Source organism: Oryctolagus cuniculus, chromosome 10 (genome assembly GCF_051225735.1).
Source record: "Oryctolagus cuniculus isolate XC-2025 breed Fujian yellow rabbit chromosome 10, ASM5122573v1, whole genome shotgun sequence".
Lineage (NCBI taxonomy): Eukaryota > Metazoa > Chordata > Mammalia > Lagomorpha > Leporidae > Oryctolagus > Oryctolagus cuniculus.
Window position 1 is genome coordinate 63,323,079 of NC_142876.1, and position 27,492 is coordinate 63,350,570.

Sequence of the window (27,492 nt, forward strand, 5' to 3'; positions counted from 1 at the left end):
CCAAAATCTCTTCTCAAATTACTCTAACAGGGCCTAATTAAGAGTGTTCATGATCAATAAGCATTTGGTCATTCTTAACAGAAAATGTTATGATTTGAACAACTCTGAAAAAGATGTATACATACACATATGTATATATATTCATATAATACAGATATCTGTATTTCTCTTTATATATAGCTATATTTATATATACAAATGTACATATATATGCATTCACACCCACATAGGTACTTCAAAGTTTTAAATGGAATTAAAAGATAAATTTATTTTATGCAAAAAATTTAAAATCTGTGCACAGTTTTTCCATATTAGATGTTTTCTATGTATTTTTGAAGATCCTGTGATATGGGGTAGGTAGCTAGTCAGGTTTATGGAACTTGAAATCACAAGCTATCCCCACTTACCCTGTCAAACTACTCAGGTACCTGTCCATTCAATTGCCCCTTCACCAGGGATCTAGGGGTGGGGGAGGGGAACCTGTCCATTCAATTGCCCCTTCACCAGGGATCTAGGGGTGGGGGAGGGGAACACCAGGTGAATAGCCACTTTCCTCCCTAACTCATCAGAGAGGTCAGAAACTAGGAAGAGCTCTCTGTTTTTCAAGAGACTAAAAGTGTAAGAGGAACTCAAGTGCTGACTCTCTGCTTCCCTCTCCCACCCCTTTTTTCCTGCCCTACTCCCCACTTTTGCTTACCTGTGTGTGTGTGCTTTACTTTCTCACCTTCTGAACAGAATTTATCTGTGCCACCAGAATTCCTTTCTATATGCAAGGCAAGGGCTTAGAATATACATTAAACCCTTTCCCTGTGTATGCACGGATTTCAAAATGTTTTTCCAAAATAAACTCATCTTTTAATTCCATTTTCCATGAACTTTTTTGAAGCAGATTTCCATCTATATGCATCCAATTCTTTTTATTTATTTATTTTTATATTTTTGACAGGCAAGTTAGACAGTGAGAGAGACAGACAGAGAGAAAGGTCTTCTTTTTTTTCCCCATTGGTTCACCCCTCAAATGGCTGCTACGGACAGTGTGTTGCGGCCGGCGCATCGCGCTGATCCGAAGCCAGAAGCCAGGTGCTTTCTCTTGGTCTCCCAGGCGGGTGAAGGGCCCAAGCACCTGGATCATCCCCCACTGCACTCCCGGTCCACAGCAGAGAGCTGGACTGGAAGAGGAGCAACCAGGAAAGAACCGGTGCCCCAACCGGGACTAGAACCTGGGGTGCCCGTGCAGCAGGCAGAGGATTAGCCTAGTGAGCCACAGCGCTGGCAAGCATCCAATTCTAATCCTCTGTATCTCCATGGCTTCTGCCCTAGCTTAACTCTCCAATCAATAGTGTGTCCTTATTGTGAGCAGAATTGGCAGAGTTGCAGTATTTCTAAGTGGAAGGAAATTCTCCACTCTGAAGACTACAACAAATATTTTGATAAACTGGAAGGAACAGAATAGCATGCCTTTCCAGTTTACTTTCTGGTGACTTTTAATCTATCTGGACTGTAGGACCCAGAAAGACAAGCCCTCCATGAGTGCCAGGGATAGTGCTGCCCCAATGGGAGCTCTATGCAAGAAGCTGTAATAGTCTAGACTTTATACCTGCTGCCTGATCAGAACAGCACAGAGTAACACTCACCTCAAGACTCTCCCCTTGAGGGAGAGAAAAACAGCTATCATAGGTATGAGACTTAAAATTCTAACTTGCCTGTGGCTTGTGGGCATCCACAGTGTCATGGACCACATTTGCTGCCATTTCAGCACAGTCTAAAACAGCAGGCCAATAATTTACCAGGCTCCATAAGGCCAGGGGCCAAAGGACACAGCATGACTAGGAGAATCAATGAGGCTACAAGAAGAAGAAGGGCTCTGTCACTGGCATACAGAGCTGCCCAGGACTCAAAATGTTTAAACATATTAATTTCCAGTTCCTATTAAAAAAAAAAGGTCCAACGGAAGCCTGCGAATCTTACGCTTTAAGTGTTTACCATTCAGGTTGTGAGTCACAAACTTAGTCCTCCCTCTTATTTTTTGTGAATGAGGAAATAAAGGATTAGAATGTCAAATGATTTGTGGAAATACATACGTTAAATTATGGTGGTTAGGACAAGAATTCAAGCTTCCAAATGCACAGATCTGTACGCTTTTGACTGTGCTATGCTGTATAATAAGCAACTGCTATAATTGACTTTTGTTAATTTAGAAATAATTAATTGACAAAGAGAGATTATATATATTCAATATGTTGAAATGTGGATTTTTTTAAAAAAAATTTATTTTATTTATTTGAAAGGCAGAGTTACAGAGAGAGAGGAAGAAACATAGAGAGACGTCTTCCATCCATTGATTCATTCTCCAAATGGGAGCAACAGCCCAGGGTCAGGTAAGGCTGAAACCAGGAGCCTGGAGCCAGGAGCCAAGAGCCAGAAGCCAGGAGCTTCTCCTGGGTCTCCCACATGAGTTCAGGGACCCAAGCACTTGGGCTGTCCTTCCATTGTTTTCCTAGACACATTAACAGGGAGCTGGATAGGAAATGGAACAGCCAGGATTTGAACTGGTGCCTACATGGGATGCCAGCATCACAGGTAGTGGTTTTACCTGCTATGCCGTAACACCAGCCCCCAACATAAGGATTTGATATATGTGTACACTGATTATCACTTATGTGTATAGGATTATCACAGTCATCACCACCCATGTTGTAAATTAAATCCCCACCACATCATCTGTTTTTTTAAAAAATATTATATAAAAGGAATAAATTTCATGTATTTCATATATACAGTTTTAAGAACATACAATAGTTTGCACTGCATAATCAAATTTCGCCATTTCCTCCATCCCCTGGCCCGCTGCAGCCAGTATTTTACTATCAGCTTCTGAGTTAAACCTTTTAGACTCCTTATGTGAAATCGTATAGTATTTGTCTCTCTGATTTATTTCACTTCACATAATGTCTCCAGGTTCCTCCATGATGTCCTAAATGGCAGGATTTTCTGCCTTTTTTACTGCTGAATTATGTATCATTATATATTCTGTCTTAGGTTATTTCTATTTCTTGGCTATTATGACTAAGGTTGCAATGAATATGGGGATGCTGATATCTCTTGGAGATACTGAATTCATTTCCTTTGGCTATACTCTCAGAAGCGGGACTGATGGATCACACAGCAGTTCTATCTTTAAGTAAACCCCATTTAGTTTTCCATGTCTGTACCAATTTGCATGCCACCAACAATGTGCAAAGTTTCCCTTTTTCCCACATCTTCACCAAGATTTATTTTTCGTCTTTTTGAAAACCACTCTTAACAGGGGTGAGGTGATATTACACTGTAGTTTTGATTTGTGTTTCTCTGATTATTATTGAAGTTGTGTGCCTTTTCATATACCTGTTGGCTGGGGCCAGTGTTGTCACACAGCAGGTTAAGTCACTGCCTGTGATGCCAGCATTCTATGTGAGCACCTCTCCCAGGCTTGGCTGCTCTACTTCCAATACAATTTCCTGTTGGTGCATCCAAGAAAGCCGCAGAAGATGGCCCAAGTGCTTGGGTCCCTGTCACCCACATGGGAGACTCAGATGAAGTTTCTGGCTCCCAGCTTCAGTCATGATCCATTTGAGAAGTGAATCAGCAAAAAGAAGCTCTCTTTCTTCCTGTATAACTTTGTCTTTCAAATTAAATAAATAAATAAATCATTTAAAAAATCCCATATATCTGTTGATCATGTGTGGATTTTGTGTTATTGGGTTGTGTGACTTCTGATATATTTTAGATATTAACCTCTTATTAGATGCACACTAGGACAATATATTCTACAGTTCAGTAGATTATCTCTTCACTGTTTACTGTTTCCTTTGGTAGGCAAAACTTAATTTGATGCCATCCCACTTTTTTACTGTTGCTTATGTTGCATGTGCTTTCGCTGTCAAATACAAAGTCAAGGAGCTTTATCCCTATGCTGTCTGGAGGAGTTTTGTTGTTTCCAGGCTTATATTTAAGCATTTAAGCCATTTGAGTAAATTTTTTATGTGTTGTAAGACAAGAATCTTCTGCATGTAGATATTCAGCTTTCCCAACACAATTTATTAAAAAGACTCCCTTTCTTCCTTGTGGATTCTTGTCAAAGGTTAGTTATCATATGAAGTGTCTTCAAAAAGGTTGTGGAAATATGTATTATGAAGAATTTCAAAAATGCGGGCACCAAAATAAATTTGTCTTTCAATTTAATTTTCCTTAAATTTTTTGAATTACCAATGTATATGTGTAGATTTATCTCTGGGTTCTCTATTCTGTTCCACTGGGCTATGTGTTTTTATGCTATTAGCATACTGTTTTGATTAGTATGGTTTTGCAATATAGTACAAAAACTGAATACAACATTTCCTATTTTGTTCTTTTTTCACAAAATTGCTTTGGCTAGTTAGTTTTAGGATCGTGTTTTCTTTTTCTGTGAAAATGCCATTGGAATTTTTACACTGTATTAAACTGATCTATAGATCAATTTAAGAACTATGAGCATTCAGAAAACATTGTCTTTCAGTCTGTGAGTATCAAATATCTTTCTATTTATCTGTGTCTTCTACAATTTCATTCATCAATATCTATATAGTTTTCAGTATATAGACTTTTTAACTTCTAGGTTAAATTTATTGCCAAGTATTTTATTCTTTTGGTTGCTATTGTACATGGGATTGTTTTCTTTTTCTTTTTTTAAAGAATTATTATTTACTTGAAAGTCAGTTACACAGAGAAGGAGAGCCAGAGAGGCAGAGAGGTCTTCCATTCACTGGTTCACTCCCTAATTGGCTGTAATTGGCTGGAGCTATGCCAATCTGAAGCCAGGAGCCAGGAGTTTCTTCTGGATCTTCCACGCGGGTGCAGGGGCCCAAGGACTTGGGCCATCTTCTACTGCTTTTCTTGGCCATAGCAGAGAGCTGGATAGGAAGTGGAACAGCCAGGACTCGAACTGGTGCCCATAAGGGATGCTGGCACTGCAGGCGGCAGTTTTACCAGCTATGCCACAGCGCCAGCCCAGGGATTTTTTTAAATTTCTTTTTAGTTAATTGTTAATGTATAAAACCTCAACTGTTTTTTGTATGTTGATTTTGTATCCTACTATTTAATTGAGTTAATTTATTAGCTTTAACAGTTTATTTGATGGAAAATTTGACATAAAGATCGTGTAATTTACAAACACAGATAATTTTTCTTCCTTTACAATTTGCATGCTTTTTATTTATTTTTCTTGTCTGGATAAAACTTCCAATACTCTGCTAACTAGGCATCCTTGTCTTGTTCCTGATCTTAGAAGAAACCATACGGCTTTTCACTATGGCCATGATTTCAGCTATGGCTTTGTCATAAATAACTTATTATTATTTTGCATTACATTCCTTCTCTATCTGTCTTATTAATAATTTTTATTATGAAAGGATATTGAAATTAGTCACATTATTTTTCAGCATCTGTTACAATGATCATACAGTTTTTGTCCTTCATTCTGCTAATATGGTATATCTATTGGTTTATTGCTTTACATATTTGACCCATTCTTGAATCCCAGGGCTAAAGGACTAAATGCCACTTAGTTATGATGCATAATCTTTTTTTTAAGATTTATTTATTGACTTGAAAGGTAGAGTGACAGAGAGCCAGGAAGAGATAGAGAAAGAGATCATCCAACTGCTGGTTCACTTCCCAAATGGCCTCAACAGCCCGGACTGAGCTAGTCTAAAGCCAGGATTCTGGATTCCATCCAGGTCTCCCATGTGAGTGGCAGGGCTCAAGGACTTGGACCACCTTCCATTGCTTTCCCAGCAGCAAGTTCAGTAGGAAGCAGAGAAGCCAGGACTCTAGCACTCCAATATTACATTGCTGACACGAGAAACGGCATCTTAATCCACTATACCACAAAGCTGTTCTGATTTTTGATTTCTGATTCAACCCCCTTACTCATAAATCTGTTCAAGTTTTCTATTTCTTCATGATTTGGGTTTAGTAGGTTGGAAGGAAATTCAACCATTTTTTTTCTAAGTTATCTAGTTTGCTGGCATATAATGGTTCATAATAGTATCATAATGCTCTATATTTCTGTGGTATCATATTTCTCATTAGTCTATCTTGTCTATATTTATTTATTTATTCTCTGATCTTTATTTTGTCCTTCATTCTGATGATTTTGAAGTAAATTTGTTATTTTTTTCCTGGTTCCTTAAGATATGAATCAGGTTGTTTTCTTGAGATATTTCTTTTTTTCTTTACATAGGTATTTATCATCATGAACCTCTCACTTAGCACTGCTTTTTCAGCACCCAGTAAACTTTAATATGTTGTTTCCATTTTAGTTTGTCCAGAGACATTTTTTTAAAATTTTCCTTTCAATTTATTTATATAGTGGTTGTTGAGGAGTGTGTTAATTTTCACATTTGTGAATTTTCCAAAATTCCTTCTGTTAGTAACTTCTAGTTTTGCACCACTATGGTCAGAAAAGATACTTAAGATGTTTTTGATCTTCTTAAATATATTTTCTTCTTAATTAATCTTGTTAAATTTGTTAAGAACCAATGTATGATCTATCATAGGCAATGCTACATGTATGTTTGAGGAGAATTTATATTTTGTTGCTGTTAGATGGAATATCCTGTATATGTCTGTTAGGTCCATTTGGATTATACTGTTATTCAAGTCCAGTGTTTCTTTACTGATTTTCTGTTTCAGTGATTCTATTCAAAGTGGGGGTACTGGCATTGTGGTACAACAGGTTAAGCTACCACCTGCAGCACCAACAACCCATATGAGCACCAATTCAGATCTCAGCTGCTCCACTTCTGATCCAGCTCCCTGCTAATGTGCCTAGGAAAGCAGCAGAGCATTGCCTAAGTCCTTGGGTCCCTGCACCCACATGGGAGACCGGGAAGAAGCTCCTGGCTCCTCTCTGTCTCTCCCTCCCCCACCTCTCTGTAACTGCCTTTCAAATAAATTTTTAAAAGTCTTATAAAATGCTCAATCGGACTTGCCCCAAATGGTGGAGTTAGAAATGTGCCAGGGGATTCCAATACAATCCCTTCAAGATTGCATGTACCAGTGCCATCTCACTAGTCCAAGTGATCAATTTCTGTTCACAATTGATCACACTGATAGGTCTAAGAGTCAAAGGGATCACAGAAACAAGACTAGGGTCTGCTAATACTAACTGATAGAATTAAAAAGGGAGAGAACGATCCAACATGGGAAGCGGGATACACAGCAGACTCATAGAATGGCAGATGTCCTAAACAATACTGTGGCCTCAGAATCAGCCATTAAGGCATTTGAATCTGGCTGAACAGCCCATGAAAGTATTTTAGGCAGGGAAAGCCAAGACACTCTGGCAAAACAAAACAAAACAAAACAAAACAAAACAAAACAAAACAAAACAACACCTAAATGAAAGATCTCTGTGAGTGAGATCCCAGTAGAAAGAACGGGCCATCAAAGAAGGAGGCACCTGTCTCTGAAGGGAGGAGAGAACTTCCACTTTGACTATGACCTTGTCTAAGTAAGATCAAAGTGAGCGAACTCAAGAGGTTTCCATAGCCTTGGCAACTCATGACAAGAGCCAAGGGAGATTACTGACGCCATAAACAAGAGTGTCAAATTGTTAAGTCAACAACAGGAGTCACTGTGTACTTACTCCTCATGTGGGATCTCTGTCCTTAAAGTGTTGTCCAATGTGAATTAATGCTATAACTAGTACTGAAACAGTATTTTACACTTCATGTTCTGCGTGGGTGCAAACTGATGAAATCTTTACTTAATGTATGCTAAAATGATCTTCTGTATATAAAGATAATTGAAAATGAATCTTGATGTGAATGGAATGGGAGAGGGAGCGGGAGATGGGAGGGGTGCAGGTAGGAGGGAAGTTATGGGGGGAAAAAGCCATTGTAATCCATAAACTGTACTTTGGAAAATTATATTTACTAAATAAAAGTTTAAAAAAACAAAAGAAACAAAAAATCAAAAACAAAAACAAAAACAAGAATTCAGAGGATTAAAAAAATAAAAAAATAAAAAAGAAAGTGGATACTGAAGTGCACTTCTATTATTATACTGCTATTTCTTCCTTCAATCCATTTAATATATATTCTATACAATAATCAAAATATGTCTACTTATATACACAACTTTCTTCCCTCAACTATTCCCAATTTCAAGAGATGGCAAGGATTGCCCATACACACGAGAGTAGTCAAATATCTGCTCTGAATAGAATTGTGTTCCAGCATATGTGCAATTCAGGGGCACACACATGGGCAGACAAGGCTGGAAACAAAGGTATCAGAGCAACTCCAAGTGAGGGTGAGCCTATCACATCATTCAGAGATGGAATTGGGCATGTGCACATGGTGAGAGTCAGAGAGTGCTATTCATCTTCTGTATGCTAACGTGTTCCTCAAATGTGAGCAGTACTGAACTTGTAATGGTTTTTGTATTTTAAAATGCAGCATGGTTTTCTTGCAGCATAGTTCTCCACTCACACCAATGACTTCACCCAATGTACCTGCCAAATGTCTAGTTCAAGGATGGGGGAAAATGACTCACTGTTCAGTAACTGTGACCAAACACATCTGTTGCCTTGCTTTCTGAACTTAGAACCTAACCTCAGAGCAAGACGTTGCTACACTGTACTACAGAATTTTCCCTAACTGCATGGCATTTTATACAGTTTTGTTGGAGGTATTACATAAAAGAGTATTCTCCTATTCTAATAAATTCCATGAAAAACAGGCCCACTGACATATAAAAGAGAATGATGACTTCAAAGAAAATGACAGAGGATATTCTTGTCAATGCAAAACATGCAAACTGAACATTAAAGAATGAAAACTTCCATAACCACATTTCTTTACAATTCCTTGAGACAATGAAAGCTTTTAGTGTTCATGAAAATAGTCAAGTAAAGCAGCAATAAGAAGACTGTGAGTTATTCAAGGAGAACAATGTCTTGAAGGAGAGGGTTGGTAATTCAGAAGAAAAAGTGGTATTCTGTAAGCAGCTGTGGCCTCCCCTGCTTGACAACCAACTGTTTGGTGATTGTAGGAATAACATTAAACATGGAAGTTTTCTTGGAAGAACTGAATGCAGGTAAAGTTAAAGCTATAGAATGCTACAGGGTGGATGAGATGCAGCAGAAAATTGAACTACAACAGGTTCAGCCTATAAGGCAACATCAATACAGGGGGGAGAGGCTACTGCTGGCCACAGTGCTTCTGACTTTATGTCTGCAATGCCTGGCAAGACAAGCTCCTTATCTGGCAATCCTGTGAGTAGGTAATAGAAGAAAAGACTGATGGCCACTGTTGCTAGATGGACAGGTGCAGAGAGCTGTTAACCCAAAGACCAGTGGAAAATATTATGCCATTTCTTATAATTATAGCATTCCGTATTGAAGTGAAACTTACTGTTTTACTAAAGAAAAAATAATCTTTTACTTTCAGTTTAAAATGAGTTTCAAACCATAAATGAAAAGTTAACATAATCAAAAGCTCTTAGTTCCCAAGTACACTATAAAATTTTGTAATTCTCTTAACTTTACCATACCCAGCATTCACTGACTTTTAGATTTGTATATATTTTCAACTTCCTGATTCTTGGTTGCTTAGAATGCAGAGTAAAATAAAATAAAAAAAAACCCATAATCTTCAAGCATCTCTCTTTCATAATGCAAAACATAATGGGGCTTTTACATTTAAAATATTTGATTCTCTGTTTTTGCTAGGAGTCATTTAAGGATACAACCACTTATAAAGCAAAACTATCAAGTACTTTTATGTCTTTTTTACCATGAAAAACAAATGAATAAAATATATTTTGAGATGCTAAGACTCCAAAGTTTGTGTTTAACACCAGAAGTTGCCCACACCCACTTCCCATTCTCACCTTGAACTCCCAGTTTTGATGAAATATACTGCCATAGAGACAGCTCTGTGTGTGGGTGTGTGTGTGTGTAAACAACAAGAATTTACTTTCACAATTCTGGAGGCTGGAAGTTTAAGATTAAGGCATACTAATGCATGTGCACAATGTGTAATGATCAGACCAGGGCAACTGGCTATCCAACACTTACACAGTTATCATTCTTTGTGTTGGAAACATTCAAAATCCTATCTACTAGCTATTGTGAGATGTCTACAGAAGCTACACTCCTATACAACTGCACTCCTGTAGTTAATCATACTCTCTTCATTTTTCCCTTCCCACACCTTTTCCAGGCTCATGGAGCCAGGATTCTGTTCTCTACTTCTTTGAGACCTTTTTGTTAGATTCCATATTTAAGTGGGAAAACAAAATAGTTTTCTTTCTGTGCCTGACTTATTTAATATAACATCCTCCAGCTCCATCCATGTTGCTACAATTGACACTTTTTTAACAGCTGAATAATATTCCAATGTGTATATATGAGAAGACTTCAAGAAGTTTATGGAAAAATAGAATTGAAAACTAAGTTTATTTTGATGAAAAAAAATTGAAATCCTTGTACTGAGGAAGTTCATGGAAATACACATTATTTAAATTACACATGGATTTCAAAAATTTTTGTACCAAAATAAACTTCTTAATTCTTGTTTTCCATTACCTTTTTCTGAGTTGTCCCCTCATACTGCATTTCCTTTTTTTGTTTATCTGATGATGGGTATCTAGGTTGATTCCATATCCTGGCTATTGTGAATAGTACTGAAATAAACATGCAGCTGTAGAAATCTCTTTGTCATACTGGTTTCATCTGCTTTGGAGATATACCAGTGTTGGGGATGCTGGATCACAGGGCAGATCTGTTTCTGGCTTCTTGAGGAAACTCTGTTCTGCTGCCATGATGGCTATGTGACTTTATATCCTGACTAGCTGGGCTTAACCATGCCTTTTCCTCCACATCCTCTCTAGCATTTATTTTTTGTGATAGAGAAGACACCTTTGAGAGGAGGAATTCTCATCTCAATTTTTTTTTTTTTTTTTTGACAGGCAGAGTGGACAGTGAGAGAGAGAGACAGAGAGAAAGGTCTTCCTTTGCCGTTGGTTCACCCTCCAATGGCCGCCGCGGCCGGGCCACAGCGAAGAGCTGGGCCTGGAAGAGGGGCAACCGGGACAGAATCCGGTGCCCCGACCGGGACTAGAACCCGGTGTGCTGACGCCGCAAGGCGGAGGATTAGCCTAGTGAGCCACTGCGCCGGCCGGAATTCTCATCTCTTAACACCAAACACTTCTGCCTCTGACAGCCAAAGCAGCTGCATGCTGTCTCTGCTGAGTGTCTTCACCACAGCTCCCAATGCTCCAACCCTCCGCAGCAGTGGGTGATCACAGGCCCAACCCTCCTCAACTGTGGTTTCGCAGTGCCTTCCTCACCATGGCCACCGGTGTAGACTGTCCCACGGGACTCTCCAAGTCTGAGCACAGAGGCTGGTGTACTACAGACACCACACAAATCTATTAAATTACAGAGCAACACTGTAATGACAGAACCTTTCTTCAGGTAATATTTTCAGGGAGTCAACTGCTCATGGTTGCTGTTATCCTGGCACTGCAGAACAACGCAAGGCAAGGATACAACAGTCAAATCTGGTTCCTCCCCCCATGTCTGAAAGGTGTTACCGGATGTGGAAAAGATGGAAAAGATGAGTCCTGGCAGCTTTCTTGTCTAACTCAGGATCTCTACTGTACATCCACATGCTGACCTCCATAAACCTATGACCAGGTCTGGGTCATATTTCAGGAAAGGGTGAGAATCTGTTTAGCTCTAAGTCGTGACTTAGAAGTTAGTGTATATTATATCTGTTGTAAATGTCTGTAAACCTGCATAGAGCTGTGCCTTGTTTAGATGATATCATCTACTGCTGTCTGAACAAATGAAGGTGAGACTGCTCACCACACTGCATCTCAACTGCGACTACAGACTGGTAGTGAACTAGGTTATCTGGCTATGAGGGGCATGAAATCTGCAGAATGTTTCTGAGCAAGCTCTCGCACTCAAAGACCAGGTTTTAGGAGAAAGTAAATGATTAAGCCCCAACACTTACAGAAGGTAGAAACACAGGACATGCACTTCATCAAGGAATATTTAAAACCAATAATATCATTAAGACTTTAAGTACATTTTGAAATGTATTATTTTTTTCTTGATAAGCCTATCACATAAATCTGTAATTAGAGACTTCTAAAATAGCTAACTTTTTTGAACAGAATATGCTGTAATTGTCTATTAAGTCAATGAGTACTCAGGGACTCTTAAAACTGCTGATTACTTGCTTGCTGTATTTTAGAAGAACAAGTAGTACCAAGGTTGCTTATGAAAGTCTCTCTAAATTAGAGTCAAACTAAAAATGTGCTGTTACTTGGCTAAGTTAACCAATTTACTTGTTCACATGAATGTCATTCATCCATCATTATATTTACTGCTCCAGATCTGATGTATGATCTTATTAATTATTATTTTATAATACAGGTGAGTTTTCATCTTTGAATGAGTAAAATTTCTCTAATTCCACAAAGCTCCAAATGTTCATTAAACAGAGCTTTATTAATCATTCATTTCTTAATGTAGATTAAGTATTTTATCTCACTCAACAGGATAAACAATGTACCAAACCATATGTTGTATTTACAAGTCATCCTGTGTAATGAACCAAAGAGAATAAAAATGAGTTATCTCTTTTATCAAGATACACCCTTTATGCTTGTCTATGTTTAATAGTTAAATAAAGTAGCACTGTTTTCAAGGCCTTTAAAGCAAATTATAAAGACGACACATATATTACTGATGTAGTTTGTGTTATTATTCTATTAATATACTCTTCAATTTCATGATAATGATTCATTTAATTTACTTTGCAATGAAGTATTAAAATTGCTTCCAAATATAAAAGAAGCTTAGGAAAAATGACAAAATTATTTAGAGATAGAAGCCAGTTAGGAAATCTCATTTTTCGGTTTGTCAATTTTCTTTTTATGAATGTTTCCTTTGTCTGTCATGGAGGTTGTTGGGACCCATGTCTGTCCTATGAGACTTGACCCTGCTAATTCTATGGCTACTCCTCAAGAACTCACTCACTGCATAAAGAATGTGGGAAAGAACTAGAACTAGAGGAGGCCTCTGGAGATGTAAGTCCATTTGGCATAAGTAATTAACCATAGACATAGAGATGAATATATAAAGTTCCTGGGAAGCCAGTCTCTGGAGAAACACTGATAGACATGCCACTCACTTTTCTTCCATTCATGAAGCTTATATTGTCATAGGGACCAATGACAATTAAAACAGTAACATATTGTAATTTGCACTATCAAGAAAAGCAAGCAGGGTAATGGAAAGCAGTATGGCCAGGGAAGGCCTCTCTAAGAAGAGACCATTTGAAATTAATTCTAAAGAGTGAGAAAGGGTCATCCTTTAGTAGAGTAGATATAATGTTCTGGACATAGAAGGCAATGTATACAAAGGTCTTGGTGTGGAAAGTTTCGGTTCAAAGAACTGAAAGAAAGAAATGCAGCAAACAAGAAGTGAAAGGAAGACAGAGGTTTGGACACCCACACCCTTTTTCTTTTTTCACATTTACCTCCCTTTCTTACCCTTCTTCAGGCTGGCATTTGGAGTGGGCACCTATAAGTACTATAAAGCAAGGAGGCCCAAAATGAACCACTGCTTTCTTCCTTAGGTATACTAAGGGGCAGTGGTGCATCTCCTGGAAAAGATCCTACCACTTGCAGATAGCAAAGGGGGCTAGTAAAGTAGAGGGCAGGAGCCAAATTAACATGTCCAGGTTGTACTTCTGCTTCTACACAGCTGGTGTGGAACATGGAAGGGACCCAGATGTCCCTATGTGCTTCAGGTAGGAGGCACTGTGGCTCTGAGAGGGCTGTGAGGTGAGCACATGCCAGGTGTCAAGACAGAGAGCCACACACAGAGAGGCTTCGGCACTAGACTCAGGGGCTATTTTGATGTATAAATCCTAAGCATTCACTGTGGTGACTTTAATTACAACGTGTTGTGGTGAGGATCTCTTTTGGTCATGTTTATTTGGGGTTCTATGAGCTTCCTGTACTAGGATGTCTCTGTCCTTCTCCAAACCCGGGAAGTTCTCTGCTAGTATCTCACTAAAAAGGCCTTTTAATCCTTTCTCCCTCTCCATGCCTTCAGGAACTCCTAGAACTAATATCCCTGATGAACATAGACGCAAAAATCCTCAGTAAAATTATGGCCAATAGAATGCAACAACACATCAGAAAGATCATCTACCCAGACCAAGTGGGATTTATCCCTGGTATGCAGGGATGGTTCAATGTGTGCAAAAAAATCAACGTGATACACCACATTAACAGACTGCAGAAGTAAAACCATATGATTATCTCAATAGACGCAGAGAAAGCATTTGATAAAATACAACACCCGTTCATGATGAAAACTCTAAGCAAATTGGGTATGGAAAGAACATTCCTCAATACAATAAAAGCAATTTATGAAAAACCCATGGCCAACATCCTATGGAATGGGGAAAAGTTGGAAGCATTTCCACTGAGATCTGGTACCAGACAGGGATGCCCACTCTCACCACTGCTATTCAATATAGTTCCGGAAGTTTTAGCCAGATCCATTAGGCAAGAAAAAGAAATTAAAGTGATACAAATTGGGAAGGAAGAACTCAAACTATCCCTCTTTGCATATGATATGATTCTTTATTTAGGGACCCAAAGAACTCAACTAAGAGATTATTGGAACTCACAGAACAGTTTGGCAAAGTAGCAAGATATAAAATCAATGAACAAAAATCAGCAGCCTTTGTATACACAGGCAATGCCACAGCAGAGAAAGAACTGCTAAGATCAATCCCATTCACAATAGCTACAAAAATAATCAAATACCTTGGAATAAACTTAACTAAGGACTTTAAAGATCTCTACGATGAAAATTACAAAACCTTAAAGAAAGAAATAGAAGAGGATACCAAAAAATGGAAAAATCTTCCATGCTCATGGATTGGAAGAATCAATATTATCAAAATGTCCATTCTCCCAAAAGCAATTTATACATTCAATGCAATACCAATCAAGATACCAAAGACCTTCTTCTCAGATCTGGAAAAAATGATGCTGAAATTCGTATGGAGACACAGGAGACCTTGAATAGCTAAAGCAGCTTGTACAACAAAAACAAAAATGGAAGTATCACAGTACCAGATTTCAGGACATACTACAGGGCATACTAAATGGTAGTTGTTATCAAAACAGCATGGTACTGGTACAGAAACAGATGGATAGACCAATGGAACAGAACAGAAACACCAGAAATCAATCCAAATATCTACAGCCATCTTATATTTGATCAAGGATCTAAAACCAATCCCTGGAGTAAGGACAGTCTATTCAATAAATGGTGCTGGGAAAATTGGATTTCCACGTGCAGAATCATGAAGCAAGACCCCTACCTTTCACCTTACACAACAATTCACTCAACATGGATTAAAGACTTAAATCTATGACCCGACACCATCAAATTATTAGAGAGCATTGGAGAAACCCTGCAAGATATAGGTACTGGCAAAGACTTCTTGGAAAAGAACCCAGAAGCACAGGCAGTCAAAGCCAAAATTAACATTTGATATTGCATCAAATTGAGAAGTTTCTGTACTTCAAAAGATACAGTCAGGAAAGTGAAGAGGCAACAGACAGATGGGAAAAAATATTTGCAAACTATGCAACAGAGAAAGGGTTGATAACCAGAATCTACAAAGAAACAAAGAAACTCCAAGATCAAAACAAACAACCCACTTAGGAGATGGGCCAAGGGCCTCAATAGACATTTTTCAAAAGAGGAAATCCAAATGGCCAACAGACACATGAAAAAAAAATGTTCAAGATCACTAGCAATCAGGGAAATGCACATCAAAACCACAATGAGGTTTTACCTCACCCCGGTTAGAAAGGCTCACATTCAGAAATCTACTGCTGGTGCCATGGCTCTCTAGGCTAATCCTCTGCCTTGCAGCGCCGGCACACCAGGTTCTAGTCCCAGTCGGGGCGCCGGATTCTGTCCTGGTTGCCCCTCTTCCAGGCCAGCTCTCTGCTGTGCCCCAGGAGTGCAGTGCAGGATGGCCCAAGTATTTGGGCCCTGCACCCTATGGGAGACCACCATAAGTACCTGGCTCCTGCCATAGGATCAGCACAGTGCGCTGGCCGCAGCATGCTGGCTGCGGCGGCCATTGGAGGGTGAACCAATGGCAAAGGAAGACCTTTCTCTCTGTCTCTCTCTCTCACTGTCCACTCTGCCTGTCAAAAAATAAATAAATAAAAAATAAAAAAAAAGGAAATCTACCAACAAGAGATGCTGGAGAGGATGTGGGGAAAAAGGGACACTAACCCACTGTTGGTGGGAATGCAAACTGGTTAAGCCACTATGCAAGTCAGTCTGGAGATTCCTCAGAAACCTGAAGATAACCCTACCATTCAACCCAGCCATACCACTCCTTGGAATTTACCCAAAGGAAATGAAATTGGCAAACAAAAAGATGTCTGCACATTAATGTTTACTGCAGCTCAATTCACAATTGCTAAGACCTGGAACCAACCCAAATGCCCATCAACAGTAGAGTGGATAAAGAAATTATGGGACATGTACTCTATAGAATACTATACAGCAGTCAAAACCAGTGAAACCTGGTCATTTGCAACAAGATGGAGGAATCTGGAAAACATTATGCTGAGTGAATTAAGCCAGTCCCAAAGGGACAAATATCATATGTTCTCCCTGATCGGTGACAAATAACTGAGCACCAAGAAGGAAACCTGTTGAAGTGAAATGGACACTATGAGAAACAGTGACCTGAGCAGCTCTTGCTAACCAAGCATCAAAAAGGAAACCTGTTAAAGTGAAGTGAATACTATGAGAAACGGTGACTTGATCAGCCCTTGCCCTAATTGGTGATGAACAACTTAATATGTTATCCCTCTTAGTATTTTTTTTCGTTTTTTCTACTTAATACTTTTGGTTGAATACTGTAATCAATACACAGTTATTCTCAAGTGTTGAAACTTTACTGAAAAGTGATCACTTTTAAATATAAGAGTGGAAATAAGAGAGGGAAGAGATGTGCAATTTGGGACATGCTCAAGCTGACTTGCCCAAACGGTAGAGTTAGAAACATACCAGGGGATTCCAATTCAATCCCATCAAGGTGGCATGTACCAATGCCATCTCACTAGTCCAAGTGATCAATTTCTGTTCACATGGATCATAATGATAGGATTAAGAGCCAAAGGAATCACATAAAGAAGACTAGTGTCTGCAAATACTAACCGATAGAATAAAAAAGGAGGAGAACGATCCATCGTGGGAAGTGGGATACACAGCAGACTTATAGAATGACAGATGTCCTAAACAGCACTCTGGCCTCAGAATCAGCCCTTAAGGCATGCAGATCCGGCTGAAAAGCCCATGAGAGTATTTCAGGCATGGAAAGCCAAGACACTCTGGGGGAAAAAAAAAAAAAAACCTAAATGAAAGATCTCCGCAAGTAAGATCCCAGTGGAAAGAACGGGCCATCAAAGAAGGAGGTACCTTTCTCTGAAGGGATAAGAGAACTTCCACTTTGACTACAACCTTGTCTAAATATGATCAGAGTCAGTGAACTCAAAAGGATTCCATAGCCTTGGCAACTTGTGACAAGAGCCTAGGGTGATTACTGATGCCATAAACAAGAGTGTCAATTTGTTAAGTCAACAACAGGAGTCACTGTGCACTTACTCCTCATGTAGGATCTCTGTCCTTAATGTGCTGTTCAATGTGAATTAATGCTATAACTAGTACTCAAACAGTATTTTACACTTTGTGTTTCTATGTGGGTGCAAACTGTTGAAATCTTTACTTAATGTATGCTAAAATGATCTTCTGTATATAAAGAGAATTGAAAATGATTCTTGATGTGAATGAAAGGGGAGAGGGAGTGGGAAAGCGGAGGGTTGCGGGTGGGAGGGACGTTATGGGGGGGAAGCCATTGTAATCCATAAGCTGTACTTCGGAAATTTATATTCATTAAATAAAAGTTAACAAAATAAAAAAAATCCTAAGCATTCCCACAGGCCAAGCAGGGAGTTTCTTTTCGATGAAAGATCAGGCTCTGTTTTCCCCTGGAAAGAGCTGCTCTGCTGCGAGCTGCTGGTGACTATGAGTGGCAAGGGCAGCTGCAGAGGCTCTGGGGACAATGAGGTTTCCCTGTGATGCCATCTGGTTTCCATCGCTGCCACCTTTGTCCTCTCAGATGTTGGTGCTGCACAACAGAGGACATTGTCTCTTTCTGGAAACCCAAAGGCATTTCTGGTGGCCTGGCCCCAGGCTGGACCCTCTCACACTGAGGGGTAAGGTGGAGAGTCACGTCTCATCAAAACAGTGCAGGCCACACGGCTCCGGTCAAGTCAGTAAATGCATGCTGACCAGGGCCAGAGAGCCACTTCTTTCCAGACAACCATGCCCATCGTTTCATTTCCTTGGCTCTGAATGAGCTCTGACAAACTCTCATCATTGTGTCCATTTCATACTGTCCACCCCTACCTTGGGTGGCTCCCAAGAAGAAAGGATTTGCTTTGGGTTGACTCACCCTTCTGGATACGATGAATCTAATCAGCTCTCCTACATCTGCCTATTTTTATACCAGAGCTGAGAGAGCAGCTTTGTTCTCCTCAGCACAGAGAGGGGAGGTGTACACATCAAAACAAGAAGCCAGCCTAAGATGATGTGGTGTTTCCCCACCCAGGACATACCAGCACATTCCACATGGCTCTCTCTGGAGGGCCCAGTGGCCACCAGCTACTCTGTACCCTACCAGATCTTGTCACTGCATGTCAGCTCTTTGTCACTTCAGAACAGGCACATAATATGTACCCTGGTGAGAAAAGTCTATTAATTACCAAGTGTTGCATCTAAATCTGTATTTAATTAAAATATGCTCCTTTTGTCTCAAGCTGTATCTACAATATTAGAGGAACTGGGACTAGGCATGTTATTATTTTATCATTTTTTTATTCCTAGCTTAAAGCATTAACAAGAATTTCCACATGATCAATTATTTTATTCTAATTCTGACTTCTAAAAGGGTATTTAAAACAAGGGTTAGAGATGCAGGGAGGGTGGATTACTTATAGAAGAATTACATTATAAAATGCAGGAAGTCAGAAAAACAACTGGAAGTTGGACACTCACTCACTGAGGGTCCACCATGCATGCAGTGGGTGGAGGGCATGACTGAGTCATCAGGGTCCACAGTAGGAGGGAGCTTGGTGTCCACAGAGCTGGAAGGTGAGAAACAGACACATTCCATTCTAGACCCCCCAAATGAGCACTGGTGGGTGTGCACTTGCCACCAGCACTGGCTCCAAGGAAGAACAATAAATCATAGGGAAACCCCACTCTGGGGAGGTTCATGGTCTAAAAGGATCATTCACTCACTCATCTGCTTTCTCTTGACTCCCGGGTCTGCACTCACTCACGGTTCTGCCAAGGTGTTACACACAGGGCAATAGAGAACCAACAGCATCATCCAGTTCTTGCCATCACAGGATAGATGGTCTTATGTGGAAGAAGCAGTGAGAGCATGGCAAAAAGATTTAGACTATTGTGCCCATCTTGAAGAGCTGCCATGAAGAAAACTAAAGAGGAGAAGGGGCTAGAGAACAGCAGGATTGTTGTTTGGGGGAGGTGTGGTCAGGGAAGACATCTCTGGGAGGCAGTGTCTGAACCAAGCCTAAGACCATGGGGAGCAACCGTGGCACAAGTGCAAGCTCAGTTGAGGGGGTGGGGCACAGACCTCACAAGAAGGCCACTGTGGCAGATGCTCAGCGAACCAACTCAAGAGAGGAGAATGCTCTGCCAGAGTAGTGGCCACAGGCCAGTCTGTGCAGTGCATCAAGGTGACAGAGAGAATTTTGCAGGGAGTTCCATGACAATTGGGAAGAAAGACCTAGCTACCACAACAGAAGAGAGGATAAAGTATTGGGGCAACAGAGAGGAAGGACCATCTAGCTCCTCCAGGGCATCAGAGTTTTGGACAGGAGCTGGCACTTGACTGCAAAAGGCTTCATCTTGTCTGTGCAGATGCTGGAAGCGACTGGCATTAGGGTCACAGACCCTCTCCAACAACAGGTTAGACTAAGAAGAGAAGGGAGAGGAGGCCAGGAGAAAGTTTCAATGCTTAATCAGAAATAAAGAAAAGTTAGAACAGAACCTAAGGGGTGAAGAGCTTTGTGCATTTGGTAGACAACAGAAAGCTACTGAACAACTTAGAATGATTTTATTTCACTGAGGATATACTCATGGCGTATTCAGATGTTTTTTTAAAGAACTAGTTCTCAGCTGAATTTGGTTTATGGGGCCTGCACAGCTTATGTGTAAATAATTCTAAGTATTATGAACCATTCAAATGTTTGTCAATATTCATTTAGCAATCAGCAGAACCTTTGTTTACTGTATGATTACAAGTATCCAGGAAAAAACCATTCTGGTTGTATAAGTTTTGTGAAATAAAATCAACTGCAAATTTTCTGAATTAATAAGCAGTATGGCCTGGGAAGCAAATATGCCTGTGCTCTTTGCTCCATCCCTGTTCTTCAGTGAAGGACACCGTGCACCAGACAAGTAGCCACTCTTGTGTTTAATCTCATGGGCCTGCAAAGAGATCCTGCAAATATACAGGGATGTGCCCAGAGTTAGAGCAGAATGGAAGTTTAAATCGAAGTCTTTCTGACTCCAGTGTTCATCATCTCACTTCTCAATCTTTGGTAACTTTCAAATCAAGAAATACCAGACATCCCACAGTTCAATGGGGTGAGGAATCTGTGAGAAAATAGCCAACAATGAGCTCTACTGAAAGAAGCACAATATCAAACATAACTGGGATTACACTTTCTAAATGGTGGAACTGAAAAGATTGCCCAAAGCCAATCCAGTTAGATAATCAAGGTAGGATGGCCTTTGGTTCTGATGTTCTGATATCTTTTTAAGAACACCCAAGGTACACACAGCATGATGGTAAGATCATGACAACTCAACAGTGCCAAATATTTCATGTTCAGTTTTGATTGTAACTGTAGAACAGTCCACCATGAAGGATGGTCCAGTAAAACAGACAAATCACATCCTCATAAGAAAAGGAGAGCACATTCCACTAGCAGGAAAAAGGGGTGAATTTAAGCCAAGTGTCTTTCATTAGGAAGGGCAGTGAAGAGGAAATTGTGGTCACCTTGTCACACAAACTGGGCTCCTCCCAGCTGAACTGGAACACTGACATTTTCATTCTCAACAGCTTATCTAGTTACCTTCCCAGGAACTCACAATGGGCTTTAGTGATTAAAGATTATGGTCATGGTCAAAATTTACTACCTAAGTTTTCCTGCAGAAGCTGGAAGCTATAGCATGTACTTTATTTGGCTATGTTTCTTCAATGAGATTAAATGGCATTAGAAAAACTAAAGAGACTATAATCTATTTAGAAAGTTATAATTTTTTTAAAGATTTACTTATTTGAAAGGCCGAGTTATGGAGTGGCAGAGGCAGAGAGAGAGAGAAAGAGAAAGAAGGAACGTCTTCCATCCACTGGTCCACACCCTAAATGGCCACAACGGCCAGAGCTGGGTCAGGTCGAAGCCAGAAGCCAGGAGTTCCTTCCAGGTTTCTTACACGGGTGCTGGGCCCCAACGACTTAGACCATCTTCCACTGCTTCCCCAGGCCATAGCAGAGAGCTGGATCAGAAGTGGAGCAGCCAGAACTCGAACCAGCACCCATATGGGATGCTGGCACTGCAGGCGGTGGCTTCATCTGCTGTGTCAAAGCGCTGACCCCAAAAGTTATAAAATCTTAATAAATTCTAATTTGCATAAGAACCAACAAGTTCCAAAGTTCCAATTTTGCTTGTGCTTGGACACTTCCATCTCTCAAGAGGTGAGTGGCTGCCTCTTTTTCAGGTCCACAGTGCCCTTCTGAGCCATTCAGCTCCATTCTAGGGAGGCTGCAGTGTTCCGTACACTCTTTACAGTCACAATAGCCATCAAGGTTTAGTTTTACTCATTAATAATCAGCTGTGTGATTTCACTCTTTTTTTTTTTTTTTTGACAGGGAGTGGACAGTGAGAGAGAGAGAGACAGAGAAAGGTCTTCCTTTTCCGTTGATTCACCCCCCAATGGCCGCTCCGGAGGAGACCGATTCAACATGGGAAGTGAGATACACAGCAGACCCATAGAATGACAGATGTCCTAAACAGCACTCTGGCCTCAGAATCAGCCCTTAAGGCATGCGGATCCGGCTGAAAAGCCCATGAGAGTATTTCAGGCATGGAAAGCCAAGACACTCTGGGGGAAAAAAAAAAAAAACCTAAATGAAAGATCTCCGCAAGTAAGATCCCAGTGGAAAGAACGGGCCATCAAAGAAGGAGGTACCTTTCTCTGAAGGGATAAGAGAACTTCCACTTTGACTACAACCTTGTCTAAATATGATCAGAGTCAGTGAACTCAAAAGGCTTCCATAGCCTTGGCCACTCATGACAAGAGCCTAGGGTGATTACTGATGCCATAAACAAGAGTGTCAATTTGTTAAGTCAACAACAGGAGTCACTGTGCACTTACTCCTCATATAGGATCTCTGTCCTTAATGTGCTGTACATTGAGATTTAATGCTATAACTAGTACTCAAATAGTATTTTACACTTTGTGTTTCTATGTGGGTGCAAACTGTTGAAATCTTTACTTAATGTATGCTAAACTGATCTTCCGTATATAAAGAGAATTGAAAATGATTCTTGATGTGAATGAAAGGGGAGAGGGAGTGGGAAAGGGGAGGGTTGCGGGTGGGAGGGACGTTATGGGGGGGAAGCCATTGTAATCCATAAGCTGTGTTTTGGAAATTAATATTCATTAAATAAAAGTTAAAAAAAAAGAGGTGAAAAATCTTAACAAAGAAAAACACATGAAAATAACAGAAAAAAAGCCATCTACGTCATATTTTCTTTGATTATTCTTATTGTCATATAAACATCACTGGCAAATTACTGTGACCACTTTTTAAAAAATCACTAATGCAAATCAATAAAACAGATAAATTTCACGTCAAGCCTACCACTATAAAATGATGGACTAGATTAGACAATCTCTAAGATTTCTTTGGCTCTAAACTTTAAGTGGTCTTTACAGTGTTTACTCACCAAAACTGTAGTAAAAGTACCAAAAGTGCTTGTTAAGTTATAGAAATGCAACAACAATAACAATGACAACAAAACAGAATCCAAAAATGATATGAAAGTGAAAATATCTGGAAATTAATGTTGGCCAATTACCTAACCTGTTCATTTGTGATAAAAAACTGTTGTTTTATAGATCTAATTACAAAGATCCAATTATTTTGATATTTGATCACAGAATACTCAACACTATAGTAGGAAAAGTTTATTTTGTATTATAAGATCAATGCTTTGACTGAAAATAGCACTCAGAAATGAAAATTATTTGATATGGTGGGTTGTACAAGTATTATCCATATAATATTTGCTTAGGAGAAAAGTCAAGTATCTACATATAGTTTATATTATAGAGACATTACTCCCGTCAATTCCTCAGCCCACAGGGATTCGACACCAACTGAGGGGTATCATTTCTATGTAAAGAGAGCTAAGATATGGAGCAAAGTAATGGAAAGGTGGTGTATTGTCTGCAGAACCTTAGGAAGCTGACATTCAAGTTTCTAAGAGTGTATCTGTTTGATATACATGAAGGATTTTTAGAGAAAAAGATTGGAAGATTCAGGCACAGCTATAAAGTATAGATTATGAGGGGTATTGTGTACACATAAAGGGATCTAGAGCTTGGTCCCAATGACAAATTTTAAGATTGGAGAGAATGACTTTTGGGTTGTACACAGGCTATTTCAGGAAAGAAATGGAAAACGACAGTCATAAAGCTATGGCAACAGTCAGTGCCAGACCCTCAAACTTCTTTTTGTCTGAATACCTAGAACAACCATTTGTTTCTACTCTCCAGTTGAGAAAGGATTCAGTGGCACATAAATAAAGAACAGGAGTGATTTTGGAGTGGGATGGTGTGCATGCATGCATGTGTGTGTGAGTGCACATGTGCGTATGTGTGCTTGCTTTCACATTATGGGCATGACCAATACACACCAAGCCATATCACAAGGATGCTGTAAAATCTAGGTATTTAAAAATCAGTAAGATATAAACATTATGACTCAGGTATGCATAAGCACAACCATAGGGTTAACCAAGCAACATATACTAAGCCATATTAATAATGAATCATCTAAACAAATTTATAACAAAATCTAAACAAATTTATAACAAAATCAAGCACTGAAGACCACATTCTGCAGATTATCTGTAACTATGATGAGAAAGCTCAAAATAACAGAATGGCATTGAGAAGGGGAGTGGGAACCCAAGATGAACTCTGGGTAAATTAAGAGACAGCAGGATGTGGTGACTGATGGTGTGTATGGCTTACAGAAAGGACAAGAAAGGAGTGGAGCCTTGAATGACTCTGCAAGGAGAAGAAACTTAGGAAGCAGGTAGGAATTACAGTGGAAAGATCAAGTTTTCACTTGAGAAGCAGTTTGGGTTTTATTCATAGACTTTGGGATGTTTGAAACATTCTGTAGATAAGTGAGGTGGGCAGCTTGACAGGTAAGCAAGAGAGGGGGTGAGATGGAGTGAAGACAGCTAACCCTCTAACTGCCATAATCTATCTACCGATCTCTACCCCAGCTGCCATCATTCCTAGGTGACAAAGTTACTGGGTTAAGGCTGGCTATCTGGGGATGAGCCAGAGCAGGTGGTTAACATCAAGTGAAAACCACCTCCCTGTCATGCCTGGAGTGTGGAATCATGGAGAATAAAAAGTGGAGCCAGGGAAAAACAAACACAGACACTTTTCACTACCTGGAATCCTCCCACGGAGTGCTGGCTGCAGCCTCCTGGGCTTTGCATTCTCTGTATAAAGATGCTAAGTTTGCAAATAAATACCCATAAATTAAACAAGGATTTTCATCCAATTGATTGTGTTTGAGGAATCAGCCCAATGTAAAAACAATTTGTCCAATAGTGGGTCAGGGATTCTTCTCACTTTTACAGAACATTAAGGAATTCTTTCTAGAAGTAGTTAGTCTTTTAGGTCTAAGGTTCACGCATCAGTATTAGGCTGGCTCAATGTACAGCACCCTCATTAACAGAATAGCATTCTAGCTTCATCTTCAGAAGCCAGAGGGAGAAAAAGAGAAGCAGTGAGGGAACAAAACAAACAGAAGAATGGAGAATGTCTGCATTTATGTCTGGAACTAGTTATTAGTCATGTCAGCCTAATCAGATCAGAGGACTCCTTCAGACAAAAGAATAAGATATTTTGGTTCAAGGCTCATTAGAATTTAGAGTGCTTAATTTCCTCCTTAAGTTAAACCAGAAAGGCAGCTATAATGAAGATACTAATAAAATAGGGCTTTTTTGTAACTAATTTTTTCTTAATGACTGAAATATAAAATATTTGAAATGTTTTCTTTTCTGAAAACTTTTTACATTCTAATGTATACAATAAAATTAATATGGGATGTTAAAATAAAGCTGACTTCAGCCAAAAGCAATGACCAAAATCAGGTGTATTTAGACATGCTGACTCAGCTTTCCAAACTAAAATACAAAAAATAAAGTTTCCTTTAGAAAATACCCTCAAAATAATTTATAGTGATTATTACTTTTTATTTATATAAAGCATGTCCTCTGAGGCTTGCTTGTGAATAACTGGCTTTCAGTGTAGCTGTAGTGATGAGTAATTAGTTTACCTACTGATATTAGGCTTTCAAATGCCTATAATGACATGAGTAAGCAACTTTAGGCTCGAATTCAGGCTAAGCATTTAAAAACCAACAATAGAGCAAAATACTCACTACATGGCACTTCCAGGGGATGCCCAGTCACATCACACCATCCAATAGGGTGAATATCAGGGCTGTCTGCTTCTATCCAGTAGTCATATTTATGGTCCCAACCATCAAAATGAACCTGTTAACATGAGTTTTGGATTATTAGTATTTAGTAATTATTAGTATTTAGATTTCACTATCCCTGTATCAAAATACTTCAAAACGGATCTCTTATGCTCAAGTTAAAATTTTATTAATCACATTTTGCATCTGAGACAATATTCAAAATGTAGTATCCTACACAGCATTCTAATGTAGCAATCAAAAGCTATTAAAACAAGTTTTCAAGAAAAAGAAAAAGATTGGTAAATAAAAGATTTCCAGTTATTTTTGAATTATAAGGGGTAAGACCAATCCATTTTTTAAACTAAGACAACTATTCTAACACTGTTGAGAAGACAGACACTTCCTGTCCTGGGTAATTGTCCTGGGAGCTACTGTAAGAAATGTCAGCATCATCAACAAGAGTCACCAACTTGACATCAGTATAATCCTTGTGCTAGGATAAAATGCATGGGTCAGAGTATACAGAAGGTATAAGTTCCTAAATCTTCAAAAATGAGGAGAGACAGACCAAATGCAGCAAAGACAGCAGACAAAATAGACTAGTGTATATGTGGATTTTGATAGCTATCTTAGTAGCTATTAAAGGACAAAGTGTAAACTCTCAGGAAATCTTCCAAGGAAAAGATAGAGCCTGGGTCCAGTAATCCTGTTTGAACAAAGTAATTTGTCAGTGTTTTGTATCTTATCTACAAAACAAACATACATATGTATACACATAGGTCTAAGAATAATTAAAGTAAAGCCAAATTTCTGAAAAAAAATCAAATATTTATTTTTATATGTAACAAATTTCATGTTCCAGAAGTTTAATACCTGGATAAAAAGCTAATTATATTTGTGCAGGAAATGAAGAATGGAAAGAGTTCATTACTAAATAACTCTACTTGTTCTCTTATTTTCTGGTTTTGACTATCAATTAAATTGGAACTTTATCTTTTCCAATGTAAAACAACTCCTTAAAGTTTTTTGGAAATCATATTTTGAACAAAAACATCAAGATGTTTATCACTATAATAAACCAACTGAAATATAAATCTATCTAGCAAAACATAGGGCCAAAAAAAGGCAAAGTAAAATCTGTATATATGAAGTCTCAAATAAACTCCCAAAACTCATTTTCCTGAGCAAATTAGTTTCAAAGTACAGCTCCCAGAACAGCAACATCTCCTCACCTGGTCAGGTGTTAGAAAAGGCAAATTCTGGAGCCTCACCTCAATTCTACTGAATCACAAGTTCAAAAGAGTGGGGCCCACCCATTTCTGTGTAGTAGTCCTCCAGCTGAATCAGACACATGCAAAAGTTTGGGAGCTAATATCTGAGGAATAATTTTCAAAAGTATATTTCTACCAGACTTCTGCTTCTTCCCATAACAGAGTGCCCTTTCACAGTAATAAGAATAAAACTGGGTAAAACATATGCAGTGACTAGTTAAGAGATGCTGGAC

The 27,492-nt window shown here is 39.2% G+C and overlaps 1 protein-coding gene across 1 annotated transcript in view; it reads right to left on the bottom strand.

The window, feature by feature from the left end:
• The window catches only part of L3MBTL4 (L3MBTL histone methyl-lysine binding protein 4), a 554,392-nt gene that overhangs the window by 203,207 nt on the left and 323,693 nt on the right, over positions 1 to 27,492 (bottom strand). Inside the window, exon 13 of the mRNA XM_089304912.1 lies at positions 25,947 to 26,061. Within this exon, the coding sequence (XP_089161038.1) occupies positions 25,947 to 26,061 (115 nt within the window). The remainder of the gene's footprint in view (positions 1 to 25,946; positions 26,062 to 27,492) is intronic.